At 33.9% G+C, this 21,320-nt stretch overlaps 3 protein-coding genes and 1 long non-coding RNA gene across 17 annotated transcripts in view; 2 read left to right on the forward strand and 2 right to left on the reverse strand.

Annotated features, from left to right (window-relative positions):
- The window catches only part of LOC107994610 (uncharacterized), a 58,933-nt gene extending 50,680 nt beyond the window's left edge, over positions 1–8,253 (reverse strand). Inside the window, exons 1-2 of one of the 2 annotated variants that reach the window (XM_062082339.1) lie at positions 4,346–8,253; positions 3,129–3,286 (exon numbers count right to left, since the gene is read on the reverse strand). Coding sequence is in view for 1 of the 2 variants with exons in the window: in XM_062082338.1 (XP_061938322.1) it covers positions 4,346–4,421 (76 nt within the window). In the remaining variant the exon portion in view is untranslated. The remainder of the gene's footprint in view (positions 1–3,128; positions 3,287–4,345) is intronic. The other variant, XM_062082338.1, reaches the window with a different exon arrangement.
- Positions 8,254–10,385: 2,132 nt separating this feature from the next.
- LOC107995764 (glutaredoxin-related protein 5, mitochondrial) lies at positions 10,386–12,043 on the forward strand. Of its 3 annotated transcripts, XM_017053430.3 has the most exons (5): positions 10,386–10,458; positions 11,046–11,115; positions 11,191–11,269; positions 11,503–11,644; positions 11,744–12,043. In XM_017053430.3, exons 3-5 carry the CDS (start codon positions 11,198–11,200, stop codon positions 11,929–11,931), a joined length of 402 nt encoding a protein of 133 aa, XP_016908919.1. In that variant the 5' UTR covers positions 10,386–10,458; positions 11,046–11,115; positions 11,191–11,197; the 3' UTR covers positions 11,932–12,043. The 3 variants fall into 3 exon arrangements, with proteins under 3 accessions (XP_016908919.1, XP_016908920.1, XP_061938337.1); XM_017053431.3 differs by lacking the exon at positions 10,386–10,458 and having other exon boundaries at positions 10,913–11,269; XM_062082353.1 differs by lacking the exon at positions 10,386–10,458 and having other exon boundaries at positions 10,942–11,269; positions 11,407–11,644.
- A 3,598-nt stretch (positions 12,044–15,641) lies between these two features.
- The window catches only part of LOC107995776 (potassium voltage-gated channel protein eag), a 71,805-nt gene continuing 66,126 nt past the window's right edge, over positions 15,642–21,320 (forward strand). For 7 of the 10 annotated variants that reach the window (XM_062082344.1, XM_062082343.1, XM_062082345.1 and 4 more), the window contains exon 1: positions 15,643–16,132. The gene's annotated coding sequence lies outside the window, so the exon portion shown is untranslated. Of the gene's footprint in view, positions 16,133–21,320 lie in introns of all 10 variants that reach the window. The other 3 variants (XM_062082341.1, XM_017053438.3, XM_062082351.1) reach the window with 2 other exon arrangements.
- LOC107995778 (uncharacterized) lies at positions 16,768–21,045 on the reverse strand. Of its 2 annotated transcripts, XR_009832068.1 has the most exons (6): positions 20,520–21,029; positions 20,020–20,335; positions 19,842–19,942; positions 18,014–19,761; positions 17,481–17,819; positions 16,768–17,416 (listed from the first exon to the last, which is right to left on the reverse strand). It is a non-coding gene; the product is annotated as an uncharacterized LOC107995778 (long non-coding RNA). The 2 variants fall into 2 exon arrangements; XR_009832067.1 differs by having other exon boundaries at positions 20,020–21,045.

Below are 21,320 nucleotides of genomic sequence, written 5' to 3' on the forward strand. Positions count from 1 at the left end.
ACGATAAAAAGTGAAGTTTAAGGAAGGAAAAGAAGCGTGGTAAAGGAGAGGCGACGAAATGTGAAAAGTACCGTTGCGTGGGGAGCAGAATGGCGCGGTTTTACAGTAGGATAAGGAATTCTACGCCGGCGAATATTCAACGCGAATCACGCTTCCGGGAGTATCGAGCTTGCACCTGGACCAGTTTTCTGCCGCAGTGCTGCCGTGTCGAAGCTGGCTCTGGCCTCCCTCTTTCTCTCTCTCTCTCTCTTTCGACGCCTCTTCTATCCGTTATTCTCCTCCATTCGCTCTTTCCACTATACTTTCCAGCTTCTCTTGCTTCGCAACTCTTTTTCTCGTGCTCTCTCTCTCTCTCTCTCTCTCTCTCTCTCTCTCTCTCTCTCTCTCTCTCTCTCTCTCTCGCTCTCTCTCTCTCTCTCTCTGTATCTCTTCCCCTATGCGTTTGCATTTTTTTCATCAAAACGTTTTGGTCGACAGACGAGTGTAGTTTCATCGATGAAACGGATGCATTTTAAATCTTGCCGCACGATGAAAATTCAACGCCGTCAATGGTATAAACAGTAACTGACCGAAAGATTGTCTTTCTTTCATTCGTTCCTTTGTTGTTGGAAGCTCGATGTTCAAAAAATTATGGATTAATTAACTCGTTACGAACATTTGGTTTCGTAAACGATAAAATATAATACACAATAATTTTATAAATTAAAAAATATTATTTTTAGCAAGGAAAAAGACAATAAAAAGAAAATAATTTGAATTAAATTTGTTAAAATTTCTCTTTTATAATCAAAATGTTAAGAAAACAAGAGTCAATAATATAAATGAAATGAAGAACAATAAATAAAGGAACAACAACGTTTTTAAATAATCCTAATTTGTTTAGTTTCGTTTCAAATATTTTCGGTTCGATGTCGAAATAACAATACACGAATAGAAGAAAGAAAAGTGAACGAACTCCCCTTGAAGGTCTTTGAGACTGATGAACATCGCGTTCGATAAATGTCTCCCTGTGTCCCTGAGTCGGTAATTAGGCCAATGTCTTTGGGAATCGATGACCCGTCGAATCATTCTTATTTATTTACAATTGGTCATATATTAATGTTTACTATTGAAACTCTAAAAAATTAAACGATTTGATTTTTACAATTCGACTTGCTAATTTAAATCTGACTAAATAGTTCAAATAAAAACTCGTTATACATAAATTTAATTTTCAATAAATATTCAAATTTTACGAATGTTATAAAAATATTATAAAAAGTACGATTACAAAAAAAAAAATAATGAGAAATTTAGCGAATGACAATTAAAAAAATGTAAATATATGAAATATCGTTCGAATTTGGAAAGAAAAGACCGAAACTCCCAAATACCCGAATTCATGCACATTATCCAAGAGAAAAGTTTCGCATAGTTAGGGAGACGTATAGTAGCAGAGTAGGGACGAATTTCTCGATCCCTTCGCAGCAAAACCTTTGCTTGATGAGAAGCTTTAGCTGTAGGGGACCCCTTTAGATATTCATGAAAATGGAGTTTCCTCTCGCGCGCCGACGAGATACAACCGTGAAAATTCAGACGACAGGTTGCTGCCCCTCCATTCTCGCAAAATTACCACAATGAATCTATCTATTCTTAAAATTTTCCCACTGAATCTAGCGAAAAATAAATTACAAAAATATTTGGGTCGAAATATAATTAATTAATTACATTCGAAGAAAATGAAAGATGAATCAATTATTTTAAAACAGAGCACTAATTGTTGTGTTTAAACGAAGATCGCGACATATATTCGCGAAATGATAAGTTCAAGGCGATTTCAACAGGTATAAATCTGAAGTAAATCCGAAATTTCAATCGAGATCGTTCCAGAATCATTTTCTTACGGATCGTTCAACCGTTATCATTGGATTCCATATTTAAAAACAATGAGCATCGTAGATAGATATCGTTTTATCATAACGATAACCGTAACTCATTCCACATAGTCATATATATTACACGAGAATAAATACAAAATAAATGGACGCAATCATCACGATACGTTGGAATTGCATGTTAAAAGTTTAAAGCACTGACAATTTGTCGACAACGATTTGCAGCGTTGGTTGCAAAAATACGCGTCTAATAGAATGGCCAGGTGAGGCTGGCATTGCCAAACACGATATTGCTCCCGCAAACATTTATGTGCTGTGAAACAGGTGCGAGTCGTGCTTCTCGTGGCACAACGATACATGCCAGTCGATGTGCCATACCTGTATGCCGGATAATAGACAAGTGCTTTGAAAATATTACTAGTGAAATAACACCGTAAACGAACTCTGAATAAATAATTGCCTTGTTCAAATTATTTATTCTTTGATTGTCTTGTATTGATAATTTGGTTACGAGAAACTAGAATGAAAAATCATATTTTAAAAATTTTTATTAAAAATATTTAATTCAAATCCATATCATCTGTCGGAATCGATAATTTTTGTTTTAAATTATATCGATAATACTTTTAATTTTTTATTAGATATAGTTTAAAAATTTCAAAACAAAGATTAAAAGTTTTTGAAAATAATAGATAAAAGTATTGTATGTATATTAAATAAAGTTCGTACTGTGTGTTTTCCTAGGCCGACGTAACTGCGAATCTCAATTTTCCGGAACAAATTTAAAAGTCAATTAACCGGACTATCCTATACGATGTGTTCAAAGCGCACCAGGAATATTTGTAACTAGTTTCCTGGTGCAATACGCGATTAATTTCTATAGATAAACGTAATAAACTTTTGAATTTCGATCGCATTTCGTTTAATAATTGATACTTCGTTTTCTCGATATTTATTTATCTGAACGCTTCTTTTTTTAATAATTATATACAATGTTTCGTTTTTAAATTTATCACTGAACGATACAATTTTCGAATAGATTACATTAAATCGTGTCGTGTAATACGCTCACGCTCCCTCCTTTCACTTTTCTTTCCTTTCAACTTTCTTCGACTGTATTAATTATGTATATCGTGTCTAATGTCTATACGTTTAAACTTATACATGCACTTGCAGGAATATCGTTCAAAGCATATTATATATAAGTTAAAATACGAGTTAAATTGGACAGTTTATATATATCGAGTTGGTTACCTGGTATATTTGTCGATGTAACACGAAATTCACGTCTGCGCCGTTACTTTTCCTCGGTGAGTATTAAGAAATCACAATGAAACCCGTGAACGCGATGCCAGACGTTCATGCGGCCAGTAAAAGGAACAAGAAAGTCGAGAGGCCGGTCCGGAAAGCAGCTGTTCGATAAAAAGGATGTTCAAATTCTATAGGACGAAATATCACATGACTTGCGCCCTATACGACCGTATTTAATCATAATTTTTATAACCTTAGTTTTGAAAAAATTTTATCACTTGAAATAAAAGTCTCTTATTTGTCACGACACACAACTATACGTACAATGACAAAAATTACATAAATATATTGCGTTTGTCAAATGGCTGACAACTGCAAGATGTTCGTTATCAACATGTCGACCGATAAAATGTGACTATAATATTAACGATCACTACGCCATTCTATCGTGAGCTACGAATAAAGGTTATGCGAGGATAGAAGTGGTATACGATAAAAACTACGCTACGAAACTGATCTCAAATACTCTTATATATTCGACTCGGATGGTAAAGTGGTGATGCGATCAAATGATCATAAAAACACGTGAAACCAGGCGCAAGAAAACAAACGTCGGTAATGCGTGGGTCACGACATGTCACAGGTCAAGCTTTATCCTTCACAAGTTACTCAGTCGATGCATTCTTCAACAGTATCCTCTGTTATTCAAGATTATTTGGATCCAATACATGATACATGAATTTATCTTAAAAGATAAATTCAAAAAATTATTTACTTTAATATTATCGTTTGGGAATTTAATCATTTTCTATTATATTAATATGATGCGATTATTAATACAAGCAATCTATGTGTTACGTGACACTAACACAAATACATACATGTATATCAAAGAGCGTTTTAGAAATCAAACTTGACCTAGAAACAACTGTTCGCGACAAAAATAATTAGGAAAAAGTAAACATCACCGAAGAATCAATAGTCATCGATCTTACGTTATCTTACGTTTTTTAAATTCGATTAATTTTGAAACATCATTCAATCGGATAATAATACAATGTATATGTATACTCAAATAACGCGCTCCAGTGTTAACGAATTGTCTATCTGAATACAGGTTTTTATCAGATATACATTTAGTATTGACGATACTATCCATATGTATATAAACGCAAAGGACAGAGAGACGAGAAGAAAAATTGCGAAGGTCGTGCGCTCACCCTCGAGCAGGTGCCAGTCCTCGTCGAGAGAAGCCAGGGCCTGTGCCTGATTCGCCTGTTGTTCGAAGTCGAGCATCCTAACCCTCTGTTCCAACTCCTGCTTTGCCTCCGTTCAGCCCTTAAGTTTTTGCAGTCTCTTCGTTAACACCAATAAAGTATCCTGTATCACTTCACTTCCCACGGTAACCAATTGTGTTACCAAAGTTTGAAATATGAATTTGAATTGTACCGATCAGTCACGGAAGCAGCAACAATAATATTGTCTGTATTATCGAAAACGTCGAGACCACACGGAATGCTCTGTCGAGCGACAATAGAAAACTGGTATATCAAAGACTTTCCCCTCGAAGAAACGCTCGCTCAGATTATCTCGAACGTTCTTTCGTCATGGAACTAAGAGCAATAGAGATGGATAGAGAAACAGGAGATTGGAAGTGGGAGGAAAAAAGTTGGAAAGAGACTTGACGAAAGAAAAAGATAGAAGGAGAGAGTAATGAAAAAAAGAATAAGATAGTATTTCTTAGACGTGAATATCTCGCAAGTTACGAACTCTATTTAAAACTCTATTTTCTGTTTACATCGATGTTTCTGATTGGCTTGGTGTCGGTGATCTCCTGTTTTCGATAGAGGAAGAAACGACGCGCAAGCGTCTCTCAATCCTCGCGCTTTCGAAAGATCTAATAATACGGATAACAAGCCGGGAGTTTTAGTCTTTAAAATTCCGGAAAACACGCTATTGTATTTATTTCACGGAAATGTATATAGAGAAATGGAGAAAAGAATAGAAAGGATGATTATAGTACGTTGTAAGCGGGTAGTGAGAGAGAAAAGCTCACCGAAGAGACGAGCACACCCACTCACGTGCATACGTGGCGGTACTCGAACCGCGACTGATTTCCCCTATCACTCCGTCCTCTGCTGCCACCCACTAGTCGGCCCCCACTACCCATCGGCTAAACCCCATCTCCCCACTCTTCGGCTCCCTCTCGCCCTACGTTTTCGAACCAAGCTTGCTCGTTCCAAGCAACGGTAGAACGTCTGTCCCTCCCACTCTTCCTCTCACCGACCCGTGCCAACTATCTGCACCCCTTTCTCTCTATTTCTGCTTTCTCCGTCCTTATCTCGCTTTGCCGCACTTTGTACGCTCCCTCTTTCGCTCTTTTTTCCTCTGAATACATATATGGAGTGCGGTAAAGATCGTAATATAAATTCTGGAACGAAGTGATTCTAGCGAAGATGAGTTAAAAAAAAAAACGTATTCTTTTATGCAATTATTTAATTTCGAAAAAAATGACTACTAGCATGATTTAATTTCGAGAAAAATACTATTCGTATTTCACCAAAGTTACGTTAGTCAAATTACATTATATAAATTGGTTTATACTATATTTTAATCAATAATAAATTTAAAACATCAGAAATAAAATAAATATGTATTAACCAAAAATTGTAACAACGCGTCTGTTTCGAATTAATAATGATGCACAGGTTAGTACAACGAAAGACTACTTCAGGTTTAAGTCCTTAAGTGTATAGATCTGATCGGTAAGCGTATATACATATACACATTTCTCTGTTTCTTCTTTCTCTCTCATACTTTGTAGTCTCAGACCGTTAATGCAGAAGTCCACGAGGCACTTGTGAATCCTCCTCTACTCTCTATTTCAGTTCCTCCCTTGGCCCCTAACTTCTTTCCTGTTTTATTTCAATGTTTGTCTCGCTCTTTGCCTATATCCTCTCCCACTCTATTAGCAAGTCCGATCTTTTATCTCACTTCAACGTTACGATTCTTGCACTTCGTCTTTCATGAAGGCTCCATCGCCACTCTCTGGGTAGCCCGGGTTACCGGTAACTGGCCAGTAAACGCAAAGTTATACGTCTCCAGATTTTAACCTGCTACTTTTTAGTATGGTTTTTAGGAAATGAGATATAAATATTTAAGCAGTTGATACCGTTTTCATTAATATTTTAAATGCAATTATCAATTTGCTTGAATTTATTGTATTGTTTAAATTTTTTTTAAAGCAAATATTTATCAATATGAATATTTGTAGTGAATATTTGTAATAAATATTTGTAATATATATTTGATAATGTTCATGGAAACGCGTTCATATCTAAAAATCACGATACAAAAATTTGACTATTAATAATCATACGAAAAGCAATATCTTCGATAAAAACATTTTAGTTGAATTATAATGTTTTGCGATGAATCAACGCGAATAACCTGTAGACTTATGAACGATATGAAATCTCATTACGAATACCTCGTGAACCGCTTTATGCCACAGTAGAGTGTAAAAGCAATTTCAATTGGATACAATGAGCAATTTAAACTAACATTAAAATGTTAAAATCATTTCATATAAATTATAACATATAAGTAAACTCTAGAAAAGCTCCCATAAAGTTATAATGATATTTGTAATAACTTTAGAAAAATTCTCATAAAGTTATAATAAAAATATTAAAATTTATATATATTTGTTAAATTCAGAATCATGGCATTTTTCTATTCGTTCATTTTTATTAATCACACTACTTAAGGGTTAAGGTCGCGCGCGAGCCATGGCTCCCGGAACGCGTGTCGCGTGTTCTCTAGCATACGGCCCTGATGGCTCGCGCGCCTCGTCATTTGTCCTCGCCTCCCTCACCGACCGTCCCCTCAAGCAGGATACCATCCACCGCTCACCAAGCCACTCGATTACTATCCCTACTCCTTTTGCGTCAACCACCTCTCTCTCTTTCACCGCCTAGCACGTCGCGTGGCACTCTCTCCCTTCCACTCTCACTTCCCTCTTCACTACTCGTACTCGTGCTATATCTTTATCTCTTTTCTTTTACAAAGCGATTCGTGCGTCCTTTTTCTGCGTATTATTCCATTACGTTTCTTTCTCTTTTAACCGAAAGAGTCGTTGCTCTATTTTTCCGTTCAACATTGTTTTCTCTAATTCTATTTGTAATTATTTCTATTTTTTTCCAATTGCTTTATTATTAATTTTTTATCGTTTTATATGGATATAAAATTGATTTCATTGTAATCGTAACATTCGATTCATATCGTATGACTTTAAAAATTGTTTATATTAAAAATTAATAAAAAAAATGTATATATATATATATATATATATATATATATATTAAAAAATAATATGAATAATTATATTTATATTTTAAATCACTTGTTACTACACTCTCAAATGTTTTTATCATTTATAGCGAATTCGATATAAAGTGCATATATACATGAGAATGATAATTTTTTTCATTTCTAGTTGACGTGCATCGCGTTTGTTGCATATGTACCAGAATAGTCGGCGGACCAGTCTCTATCTTTTTCTGTTTCATTCCCATGTCCGACCTCGAGAGGAATCGGCGTAAGGTTTCTTTCTCTTCGTCACACGTGCCATAATACATTCGTGTTCTTTGTCCACCAATCGTTTCTCCTCGTTGTTCTGGCTAACGCGTTTCTTTTCGCTCTGGCGTTTTGTTCTCCGTCGCAGATGCTCGCCAGTGCCGACAACCTCCCCCATCCCAGTCGCCACGCGAGGATAATCGAGTCAAGCTGATGAACACTGAGTTTCGCTTGTTTACCGAAATCATTTCTTTATCGCTGACCCTGATTACTAATTTTTATCGCAATTATATGACTTTTAAAAGTTTTTTATTAACAAAATAATCATTTTGCTTATTTCGCGCATATAGAAGAAAAATGTAATCTTTGTTCGTAGCTTATTTTCAATAATCCAACGAAATTATAGTTTTGATATAGTGTATAATTTTGATATATTACTTTGAGTCACGGATAGTTTCGAGTTTCTCGTGAACAGCAAACCGTATCATTTAGCGTCACCGTTCTACCAGTGAAAATGCATTAACTGGTAGTAGCTGCCAACATTGCGGCAAAGTGAAACCCCTCGTCACGGTATAGCTACCTTAAAGCGAGCTAAGTTGAAATAGTATAACAATTGCTGGCCCTGAATACATATATATATATAGAGGTCGAATATATTTAGCTATAGTTCTTTTTTATTTTGTCTTATTCTTTTATAGATCAATTTTTTGAATTTCATAATAATATTATTATTAAACAAAATATTGTTTATTTTTTTTTAATTTTTTTTGTAGAACATACTTACATAGAAAAAAGTAATAAATTAAGAATAAATTATACGATCACATGTATAATTATTATTGCGCAATCGGTAATATTCTTTGTATAACTCTACTTTATCCGATGAGTAGAACGTATATGAATTTGTGTATCAAGCTTAGCCTTCTATTCGTATTCAGTTTATATGCTATTCTTAATATATATTCATGTATGCTTTGAATTCCACAATTATGTCGCATTTAGTCCGGTTTTATCTCACTTCGTTAAGAACATCGTGTCAAGAATAAAAGAGCTTTGAATGGAAAAGGAAATAAAAATTATTTGAATTTCATTTCATATGATTTAAACATAAACGAGTAGTTATTGGAAAATGAACAATAAATAGATTTATTATGTCTTGCGTTATGGCAAAAAAAGAAATATCTATTATATTAAGTGAAAAATTATGTTTCTGTAGATTAAATGGACATAAGAATTCTACTTTTTTTTTTTAATTTTGTTTATTTAATTTGTAAGTAATTATGTATAATGTTTCAAAATGTAATGTAATTATATAAATGATTAAATCAGTGTTAATGTTCAGTGATAATTGTGAAAACTCATTGTATTTCTTTAACTTTTTTAATTTTTATGAAATAAACAAAATTAATCGTTAAGTATTTTAAAACGTTTAAATCTTAGTGATTCGATCCCATGACTAACGGTGAAAACAATTTCATGCGATTTCGTGAGAATCATTCGAAAACGAATATTTTTTAACATTTTTACCTGTTGCTATTTTTGTGCTTTCATCCCCGACCTATCGCAAGGATACTTCATCCGTGAAGCTGTATATACGTTATCCCGTCCACCGTCGAACTTTAAAATCCTCGTAGGCGTTCTCACGTTGGTGTATGCTCAGGGCACAGTTTCCATGGCGATCAGCCACGGTGACCATGATTTCGATCTGACGTCATTGTTGTAAAGGACAACCACGTGCTGCAGACGTGTTATCGGTTAACGAGTTTTTCCTGTAACGATTTTTCACCGTTACGTCACGGGAAAAATACAGTTGCATAGATTACACAAATGACGTTATTCAAATGGAAAAATTGTTTCATATAATTTTTTAATAACAATTGAGTAATATAAAAAATAGAACTATATTAATATAAATAATAAGAATGATATGAATTTAATAAAGATAAATAAAAAATAAATAGGCATTTAAATACTACCGTTAATTTTATTAAATATATATTATAAATAGATTTAAAAAAGTAATGCATTATGACTTGAAATAATATAGAATGCAAATTAAAATATTGAACTATTTTTAATTTTCAATTTCATTGCTTCACTTGGAAAAATATATGTTTTGTGGAAATTATTTTTGAAAATATTGATATTTTTTACATCAATAAGTCATTCTAAGAGAAAGTTTGAAGGTTGACGACTCGACGAACGAATATTGCGTTGTGACATTATTATGTCGCAATAGATGACGACACTTTGACCGTCTTGAAAAAAAACAATTTTAAATTTCATTGCAAATTTTTTGACGATGGTTTTCTAAAAATTTATATATTTTTTTAAAGATTTATTCGGTGTAATTTCAATTGTATCGATAACGTATCGACAAGATAAGATAATTTTCGATATTTATGGATATTCACGTAATTGCATCATGTGAAAAAATTAAAAAATAAAATTGATAAAAAATTTTTTTACAATAAAATAGAATAAAATCATTTTCTTTGACTATCACGATTCTTTTCACTGTAAATATTCGAAAACAATATACGAAATTTATTCTTGAAGTTAATACGATGAACATTTTCCTTTGTTATCGCTCTGAATGTCACTCAGCCGTACGTGATTCATTGAGATGACGTTTAATATTTACCGAGAGAAGAATATTTAATGATCTGAAAAGTATCGTAGTCAGAATTCCTTGTGTTATAAGCGTGGACTCGGAAGTAGGCCATGAACGTAGATCGAATTTGAAGTGGCTATGGTGAAACGGGGTTATATGATATTTTTTTTATAAAACTATTGAAACATTAGTATTTTTAAAAATTGTCATTGGTTTTTTTTCGTCTTTCATAAATATTATGGGAAAAAAAATTAATTTTATTTTGTAATAAAATAATATATTAAATAAATTTAATCAATACTATAGAATTAGTTTAAATTAAATTATAATGTTATTTATTATGAATATAAAATTTTGGTGTTGTATTTAAAAGATTAAGGGTTTATATAATTTAATATATTGTCAATTTATGTAATAAGATAATTGTACAGTTACATACATATGTGCATGCGAATTTTTTATAAGAATTTAATTTATATAATATTAAAAATGGTAAAAAATTTAGGAAATGATGACATCTAGCGGATGTGAGCAGCTATTAAGAAGAACGCAATAATAGCATTGATCATAAAGCTACCTAACTTATCTTTAAAACAATATTATAAATTAGTTACTATACTAGTAATTATATGAAATTGATAGTTATATAATTGGTCTTAAATATTATAAATATTTTTATTAATTAAAATTATTTTATTTTTCAATATGTTTTTTCGATTTGTCTATAGAGGGTGATACTAGTTCTTATAAATAGAAAGGGAAAACTAATATGGCGTAATCCATTAATCTGTTGACCGGGTAACCTGTTGTGTTTTTTTATAAAAAAATTCAAAAAATTAAAAGTTTTGATTATTAAATTTTAAATAATTATAGGCAAGAAATGATGCCTTTTAGAAGTTTTATCGTTAGAAGTTTTTCAACGACTTCTAATAAAATCGCTAACCTCGTTAAGGTACATATATGTATATTTTAATAATTTTTCTTTTAAATAAATGAAATTCACTATAACTTTATCATTTATTTATCTTTTATTCGTATATTATTTTCCTAATTTATCTGTGTTAAATTATACAATATAAATATTCTTAGAAATGGTATATCGAAAGTGCTGTTATCAGAAACATGATGTTGGTGATTCCACAAAGTGTTGAATGATTATAAATGAATGTCAACTATGATTTACAGAAAAACAAAGTTGTTGTGTTCATGAAAGGTGTTCCAGACAGCCCTAAATGTGGCTTTAGCAATGCTGTTGTACAAATATTGAGAATGCATAATGTTAAGTATGATGCTCATAACGTTCTTGAAGATGAACAACTCAGACAAGGTTAATAATCTTTAAAGTGCAAGTTACTATTTTTTAGAATTAAACTTTGAATTTAATTAAATTTCTTCAATAAATGACTATTTATATATTTTTGTTTAGGTATTAAGGATTTTTCCAACTGGCCCACAATACCTCAAGTGTTTATAAATGGAGAATTCGTAGGTGGATGTGATATACTTTTAGAAATGCACAGAAATGGTGAGCTAATAGCTGAATTAAAGAAAGCAGGTATAACAAGTGCACTTTTAGAAGAAGATGATTCTCCAGAGAAGAAAACCAAAGATTGAGAATTCTTGATAATTTAGTGTGTTTATGTAATTTGTAAATAAAATATCGTTTATTCAATGATAATTATTAAATTTTGTTATAATAAAAATTTTGTTGATTTATATACATTCACATTGAAAATTTATTTATTTCAAAAAAATATAGCAGAAATTATGTCAAAAGATTATTTATTAATGATTCAAGATTATCATTTCAGATTATGATATCTGAATGTTATAAAAGTTGCTATTAGTTCTTACATGCCTGTATCGAAAGAAACAGCAATATACATATTTAGGAGTAAAAAGTGGATCAAGGTTACTTGTATATCGCAGCGCAGGAGCTTCCGTTTTGCGTGCATATGCATGCGTGACTATTTATTCTTCCGCATTGCGTTTCGTATTAATGTATGTAAAATCTAAAAAATCTTTAATATAAAAGATTTTTACAAAATTTTTATTCTAAAAGAAAAAACTATTATTTCAACATCTTTTATGTATCCTAAATTTTTTTTATATATAATTTTAATTTTAATTTTAATATATATAATTTCTCTTTATATATAATCTAATTATAATTTTATCAAATTTTTCATTATCTATATTTTTCCTCAAATACATAAGACTACAAGTTTATTATAATTTTCATTGTTACTAAATATATATACTTTAATTTTAATGTTATTATTTAATCTTTTTCTGCTCAATATATCAACTAAAATAAAATGCTATAATAAAATACTAGAACTAGAAATCAATGTTTTCGTGTATCGATGTTAAACGATAATAAATCAATCGTGAACTTTTTCGTTAACTTTACTGATGCGTAGTAAAGTGTGTATAAAAGTACATTTGGCCATCGGCCAATCGAATCTTCGAGAGTGTTTTATCCATGCATAAGTGGCAAAAAATTGCGTAATTAATTTCATACATACTGTGTTTTTTTTTTACTTCTTCGCGAATTCATTCGATTTTTGCGAACTACGATCAAACGCGAGTTGAATTGTTGACAAAGAAGGATAAATACAAGTTGATATTTTCTTTTCGATTACCTCATAATACCTCGAGCGGATTATGGATCGCAATGGTGCTATTTCATAAAATTTTTACGAGAAAGAAAATATGGGATTAAGCGAAATATCTTGGCTGGCTGATTTCATTGTTACTATTCTTGAATATTTTTATGATGTAGAGGAATAATGGTGGTATCTTTCTTCGAGTTATGATTCAATATAGAAGAGACTTCTTGGAGACGACATGTATTATTAAAACTATTTATACAATTATGACAGTATTAAATACATGTATTAAATACATCCGTGAGCTACGACATTGAAACGCATATAATTTATTCTGATGGTAAAACAGAGAATTGAAAAAAATTGAAAAAAGTAGGCAAAGTGAAAGAAAAAAGGAAAAAAACGAGGAAAGTTAAAAAACGATAGGATGATACATAGTTAACGAGCATGAGACTCTGCTTCTTGATGACAACGAAAGAAGCATTGATATTCGTGGCACGATCGTATGCCATATTATTTTGCTTTTTTCAGGCAATGAGGGCTCGCCGAGCGAATCTTCGCACGACTCGTCATTTGGTATGCCATTAATTAATTTAGTGCCTCGAGAGCCAGCCAGACGTGGCTCGCAATTAGTGTCTTAGAGAATCAAAGAGTGTACACATGCGCTTGTGTAAATATTCTATAGGCGAATATGAATCAGAAGCTATCACACTCTTTTTCATATAATATCATCAAATCATCTCTGAAAGATATTAAAATATAAATTCGTTTAAAAATAGAATTCTCGAGATTTGATTTTAGAAATTATTTTTCACTAATACTAGTACTATTGCATTGAATGTGATTATCTTAAAGTAATTGTTATTCTAAACATTCATGAAATGTTATTTTCGAGAACAATTTCGACGAGAATTTTACTTTCAAATAAATACAATAGATAGTACATATCAGATTCAATAAATAGTACATATTATAATTGCCACGAATTATGCTTTAATTTATTTTTACTTTTTATTTTAATTCTAGGTTTTATAAATGTAGATCACTATTGCGATAGAGCAAGTGTATATTTCACAAGAACCAATGAAAATGAAGCGATCAGTAAGGTGGCGCCCTCTTTTCAACAACTTCGATCGAACTTCCATCCCTCTCTCTTCTTTTCTCTTTATTCTTTTTTCATTTCTTTCCATTTTTCAAGTTTTTTCTTTTTTTTTTTTCTTCAGAAACATGCCCATTAAATTTATCATTTTTTGTAATTTTTATTTCTATAAAAAATATTCTTTGATCGATCATAGTATTATAATCTCTAATTCAAAAAGAAAAAAGAAAAAATATTTGTGTAATAGTTAATATAGAAATTATACTTTATCTTCCCATTTCATTTTACTAAATTTCAATACTTTATAGAGAGTCTCTCCGAAATTTACGCAATACAGATAGCCAGGATTCGAAGAATTAAGCATTTCTTGAAATTTCTAACTCACATCTTCCTATTATGTGACAAATATTTTCTTCATTAACTTCATTAACTATTCATCATTTTAATAGAAAATAAAAAGAAAAAAAATTTCAATTAAAAAAATTCTCGCGCTTTTAAAATAGAATATGGAAGGAAACTTCATTAATGCAATACATTTGGAGGAACTAACACTTAGAATCAAACAACTTTGTGGTTGTATATTGTTTAAGTAATTATAGGATCGTTGGTTGAAGCGGTAAACAGCTCGGCCGGAAATTCGCGGATAATGAGACGCCTCTGGCTCTAACCTGTCTCGCGAATTCTTGCCGCGTGTACACGCATTGTACATGCATTGTATCTCCATTAACCTAATAAACCCAATGAATCCAAATTTACTCAGAAATGTTGGAAATTCTCACTCGAATCTATTCTCTATTCTGTAACAGAATAACAAGTATTTTGAGTATTTAATAATCTTGAAATTTATTTTGAATAAAAATATCGTAATATTATGATCTACATTGAATCCTATAATTTCGTATTGTTTTCATTCGTTGTTTGTTTGAAGTAAATGTTCTTCGCGACGTAGAATAGAAATGTGGGTCAACGGTGATCCACGTGGCACGAAACGTGATACGACAATTTTCTTCGTCACGTATCCTTAACGTATTTTTTTAATCCTTTCCATATAAAATGTTTTCCATTGAATTCTCAGAATTCGTTTAATTTTCCTTTGACAAAATTTAAATATTTATAACATTGTTTACTAAGAATTTGTTTTAAATCATGAATGTTTCTCTTTATATTCTAATATAAAATCCTAGTAATGAAATAATATTTAAACTCTTTGTGACGTTGTAATTGAAACTAAGAAAAATTCTGTTTGTTAATTAATTAAAGCTATTCCAATTAGATGTTTCGAAAAATATCTCAATGTGCAAAAAGATTATCACACGTTTTGCAAATTAAATTTTCTTTATGCAATTTTTACTTATTACTTATTACTTATTAAAATTGGAAAACTTCCCCCGTTTCGAATCAATCGAACCAATTGAAACAACATTCGATAAAGATAAGCTGAAAAAAGAAAGAAAACTCGTCGTTTCTAACCCTGCGAAGAAAAGGAAATCTGAAGGAATCGCGAGTTGAAATCATGTAAGAGCGCGAGCGCCGCGCCACGGGGATTAGAAGGATACTGAGTGGTGGGAGAAAGTACGATGGAGGGGATAGCGGTATTGGGGTTGGGGTAGTCAGCGCCTCCACAAAGGGTGAGTCTCAGTTGCCATTCGGACAGCCTACCATACGGCTGGGTTTCGAAAACTCTATGCGCGCGAGTATATATGCTGATCAGCGCGCGCGCGAGTCTCGTCGCATACGTACGCACGATTAGACAAGGACGATCAGGCATGTGTAGACTAGAACGACGTTTGCTACTTTGAAGAATCAAGGTTGAAAACGAGGACTAAAAAGTAAAATTTGGAAAATTGCAAGAACAAGAATCGATGCAAGATTCGGCTCGATATCGCTCGTCTCGTTAATCGCGATTCTCTCTGTTCGGATTTGGCGAAACGTGTCCGGGACGCGTTGCCTGAACGCGTACCGCAACCGGTCAGCGCGTGTGCACCCGACCACGATCGATCCTCGGGGCGATACGATCCAGAAACGCGATGGACGGAACCACCCTGCTTAACCATCACAGATAACGAAGATCGGCCACGTTTCATAGGATATTAAATCTTTATCGGTAACGATTCAGAATACGCAATATCATCCATTCTTTAATACGTACAATATCGGAGATGTCTATTCTTGGAATGATCATCATTGCGGTCGCGTGGTGCGCCATCGAACTCTTCTCTTTTTCCTTTTTTTCTCTTTCTTTCCTCCGTTTTCAACACTCGCGATTCAACACTTTTCTGTTTCTACATTTTTCTTATACGATTTACAACACTCGATATCAGTTATTTGGAATAGTATAACAATAATAGAGAATTCGATGATACGTATGGCTAGATAGATCGAATAGTTATGAAAAATATTTACATACACATGTCGACGGTTTCGAATTCTACGAGTGGACCGCCCCAATACGTTCGACTGATTGATGAACAGAGAGACGTGGATTGTGCCAAACGACAAAACGACAATGTGGAAACTTGGGGGACAAGGTCAGGGAAGATGTGGTGTGCTAGAATCGCAATCGATACGTGTAAGAATCATAGAGAATCCTCTTCGATCAAGTACTCCAAATTCAACCAAGTAAAGTTGAAATAGAGAAGTGGAAGTAGAGCGTGGATCAATCGGTGGACTAACCTCGAGAGACGATGTTAAAAAGCGTACGTTTAGTAGATAGGTCAGGACAGAAATCAGAAACTATCGTGACAATTTTTCCCAATGATTCTTATACAGTTCTTGAGAAATTTAACAAAGGTTTCTCTTTTATTTAAAATTTGCTTTCTCTTCTGTAGTTTGTTTCTTCCTTATAGATTTCTTTAGTTCCTCGATCACGAATCATTACTTTGTCATACGATAATTTTTTTGAAAGAAGCGCAGATGAAAGAGCACGACTGATCGCTTACTGCAATTCTGCACCAGTCAGAAGGGAAAATATTTGGGTCATCGAAGATTAGGGAGGCCCGAAATTCTTGTTAATTTCAAGAATTCCTTTTCCATTCCAAGTCTTCGAGGAGTCATTTCAAAGATTTCCAAAATATCGTTTCAAGCTTAGAATTTTCAAAATTTTTTTCAATCTTATATTTCGAATTAAAGATTAAAATAGAATATATTTCCAGTGGAGCATTTTCCTATCTGTTTATCCAGATTTATCAAAACTCTTTGAAACACATCAATTTCCATTATGTTTTTCCATTGCCAGAGACTCGATCGATTTACGAGCAAAATGTAGCCATGGAACAATGCGTACGCGTCGAACTGTACACCCCTGTGGATAGAATCAACGTGGTCTGCACGAATGATCGATCGTGATATGAAATAGATCCTTTTCTTTCCATCGAAAATTTACACACACCTGAAAATTAATTACCATTAATTGATCTTAAAAAAAATCTTTTTCCTCTGTAAATCGTTCTAACAATAAGCAGTTAAACGTTGAAAACTACTATTTAATTCGATTCTTGACGTCAATTCGATTCGTCTATCAAATCGTCAACAAAAGACGATTTCGACGATTATCGGCCGTGTCGCGGGCTTTCTTTCTTTTTGGTGACGGTAGTTCTGGATTTCTGCCAAATTCACACATCGCCGGATCGGCGATACGTGCATTTTCAATACCATGGTTTCTTTCTTCATCTACCATAAGTGAATATATATCACCTCGTATACGTCCTTTTTAGTAGAAACACGTCGACGTCGTTTTATATTCCTCCTTGTTTAATCGTGGATATTCGAGTGGCAAGAATCAATTGTTGTATCTGAAACGAGTTTTTAATTTAGACTGAGATAATGCAAATTATCCATGAACGTTCATCGATGATCGTGAAACCTTTCTTACGACATCACGAGATACACATCATGGGATGGAATATTAATATTTATTAGAAAAATAAGAAAAATAAAGGGCGGAGATCGCATTGCGTCACCGAATTTATCGGCGTTTCTCCCTTACTTGCCGATTGGGTTATGAATTTGCCTCATCTCTCGTGGGAAATCGAAACACACTGTACACATCGTATAAACCTCGTGGCCCGAATTTCGCCGATCTGTTGCACCTAACCTCTCTCTTTCATTCCTTTCCAACGATTCTTTATCCTTCTCTTTCAATCCTCTCCTTTCCGCAATTTTCCACACACTTCTTAACACATCTAACCTAAAAAATGCAACAAAGTTATCTTAAGCTTGTATTATTACACTTACTTCTCGTTTCAACACTCATCCTCCCTTGTCACGTTTACGGAAAGGAAAATGCGTGGATCGAATCGTTTTTCCCCCAAACTCAGGCCTATTCCACGTGTCGATCGAGAGCTGAAAGATATAAAACGAATAAACGAAGGGGGATATTCTTCCGCGGCGTCCTACATGCCGGCCATTGCACAGACGATCTGGCGTCGGTCGATTTTATAATTTATGTCGCGCGATCCCCGAAATGGCTTTACGATGGCGGTGCCCCCGTGGCACGGATCGCGGAAAACGGACGTTTGCGGATCGCGAAACAGGGGCATTTGCGCGCGCTCACCGATGACGTCATCCGCGTTACGAATTTACCGATGGAGCACTGCGAACTTTACAATCGAATATACGCAACGTGTCTTCTCGCACGAGCGACATATACGGAGGATTGTACGAGACGAGATATAATCAACAGGGACGAAATTTTGGAGAAAGGGCAGTTTTCGAGTTCGTGGATTCGAGTAGTACGCGTGCACTCAAATAACCTTTTTTTTTAAACTCAATCGACCTGGGAAACTCGTTTAAAAGATCCGCATATTATTAATATCCACGCGTAGTTAAAATTTCAAATATGTTAATTTTATTCCTTATACCTTTCTTCCGATATCGATAACTCATTGATATCGCTCTTGTTTCTATGAGCTATTTATCAATCTGTCAATCTCGTTTGCCCTTTGCCTTCTCGCAGGTGCAAGGTAAGGCCGAAAACGCAGTCCAGCGTGGAGGAAAGTGGGAAGGTCAATCGATCGCCTTTGAAACGGAACGCCGGCTTCTTCTTCGAACTTCGTCGGCCGTCGAAAGTTTCGAAAACGATTCTCCAAACGCCGTAGAACAGATTTCTGTTCGTTTTATTATCATCGCCAAGAATACTCTTTCGTCCATCTCTCGAAGATGATTCTCTTCGAGGAAAATGAACGTTTTTTCAGAGTGCTTGCCCACCAAAGGGCCACTTATCCCTCTTTTGATTGCTCCTCCTTGTTACACTCGTGGGGCGTGAATTCAATTAAGCTGAATAGATAGCCTCTTTTTCCACATTGCATGTAGAGTGGCGGACCAAGTAGGGCGACAGAAAGCGATCCTGATTAAGAAATATCGTGTACATAAGAATAACATCGCTTCTCTCGTTCTTATAAAGGGATAAAACTTCTGGCTGATCGATCGATCATTCGGAATGGAGGGGAGGGGAGGGTGGCAACCGCGGTGCCAAAACCTCCCCTTACGAAAAATGATGGGCCACCTTGAGATACCGTTTTCTCTGGTGCAAAGAGGCAAAGAAATCCGGGTCACCTCTTTCCTCCGCCACGGTCTTTGCCCTTTTTTCCTTCTCCTCGAACACCGCTCTGCCACTCCTCCCAGCGACGAGCTGATCTCCCGGAAGTGTCGTGGGGGGAACACCGATCGTTGTTGGAAAATGGAAAACCGTTGTCTCTTCTGATAGTTTGCTCCGAGGAAAAATACCTCCAATCTCTGTAAATTATACCGACTATTATCATCCATACAAGGGAAGTTTATTCGAAGACAGAATTTTAAAAAATACGAAAATTAACATTGTATCTCGTTCATTCGACGTTTCCTTCACTTTGGATAATTTGGATTTTAATTTAGATCCATGGCGAGGAACCGGATTGGTCCGATCTCGATTTGTCTTCTAAAGATGGATTAAAAATTAAGAAAAGGATTAGGGGACCGAATCTGAGAGAGAGAGAGAGAGAGAAAAAATCTTACGTTTCACCAATTCTCTGGACGATCCTTATTCTTATCTCGGGTTACTTGCAGGCTGATCGCACAACTTGCTTCTGTGGTAGGGTATCATCGATTCTCTTTACTTCGATGCTTTCTTTGCTCGCGGACAAAACCCATGGGGACGGGTACCTATTCTTGAAAAACGTGTAGAATAGTTGCTTTTAGACGACCGAGTCACCTTAGAGACACTTTGTCTTCTCCTTTATTGCTTTTTTTTTTTTCATTCGATGGAGAATAGACGCTCTCTGTCCTCAGTTTATTTATTTAATGGTGGATTAGCTTAATTTCGACTCGAATACTAGAATAAAAAAGATTTTTAATGTTAAGATATCGATTATTTTTATAATCGAATTACAACGAGTAATATTATTTTACGAATAAGAAATTATTTCTGGAAACGAAAAGATATTAATAGGAATAATTTTCGAAACGAGTCCTATCGATATCCCCAATGACAGTAAGATTGAAAGAACAAAGGATACCAAGCAAGGATCTAGCATGGCGACAGCGACGCGAAAAGTGGAAAAGTAATCTTTCCCTCGAGTGGACCGAGAGCGAGAGCCTGTTCGAATTTCATTCCGTGAGATACGATTGAAAAATCCTTTCTCTCGAATTTGCTAAGTTGCATTCGATATATCTTGCAATTGTTCGTGAAACATTAAAGAAACGTTCGTTTTCGAGAAAAATCACTTGCTCTTGCATCAGCTTTTCTATTTTCAATCTTTGATTGTATTGACATTTGATAGAAATAGAAACACTTTGAAACACTCGTTTCAATAACAAGTAGTAAGACTACTATCGTTTATTTCGATCTCAAATCTTGGTGTTTGTCAAGTTGATATATTATATCGTTAAAAATTTCAAGTTAACGTTTTAATATAATAATAATAAAAGAAAAGAACGAAAGAACGTTAAATGTAATTGTATTAATTTAATTATATATATATTTCTTTTAACACCACACAATTTTTTTTAATAATTTTTCTATGCGTGTTACACATTAAGGTTAGATCAAACTTACTAGAATCGATATCGGTCAGCAATGGTTCGTCAATTATCGATAGTTGATCGATAATCGGACAGTGGCGCCACTGTCTGTCAAATATTACTAATTATGGCGGGCAAGACGACGTGACGTTGTTCGTGTTGTGCAAATGTGTTTACGTGTGAAAATAAAGGAAAGCAATTGCCATGAAACAATTGGACGTAATTATCTTTTACACATCACTGCTGAAATTCGATAATTCAAAAATATCGTAACAATTTTCAACAATTCAATTCGA

Source organism: Apis cerana, linkage group LG11, assembly GCF_029169275.1.
Source record: "Apis cerana isolate GH-2021 linkage group LG11, AcerK_1.0, whole genome shotgun sequence".
Classification (NCBI taxonomy): Eukaryota; Metazoa; Arthropoda; class Insecta; order Hymenoptera; family Apidae; genus Apis; species Apis cerana.

Coding starts and splice junctions, on each gene's coding strand:
- LOC107995764 (XM_017053430.3), top strand. CDS start 11,198: ATGATGCCTTTTAGAAGTTTTATCGTTAGAAGTTTTTCAACGACTTCT. Junction 11,270..11,502: donor AAATCGCTAACCTCGTTAAG/GTACATATATGT, acceptor TATGATTTACAG/AAAAACAAAGTTGTTGTGTT. Junction 11,645..11,743: donor AGATGAACAACTCAGACAAG/GTTAATAATCTT, acceptor ATTTTTGTTTAG/GTATTAAGGATTTTTCCAAC.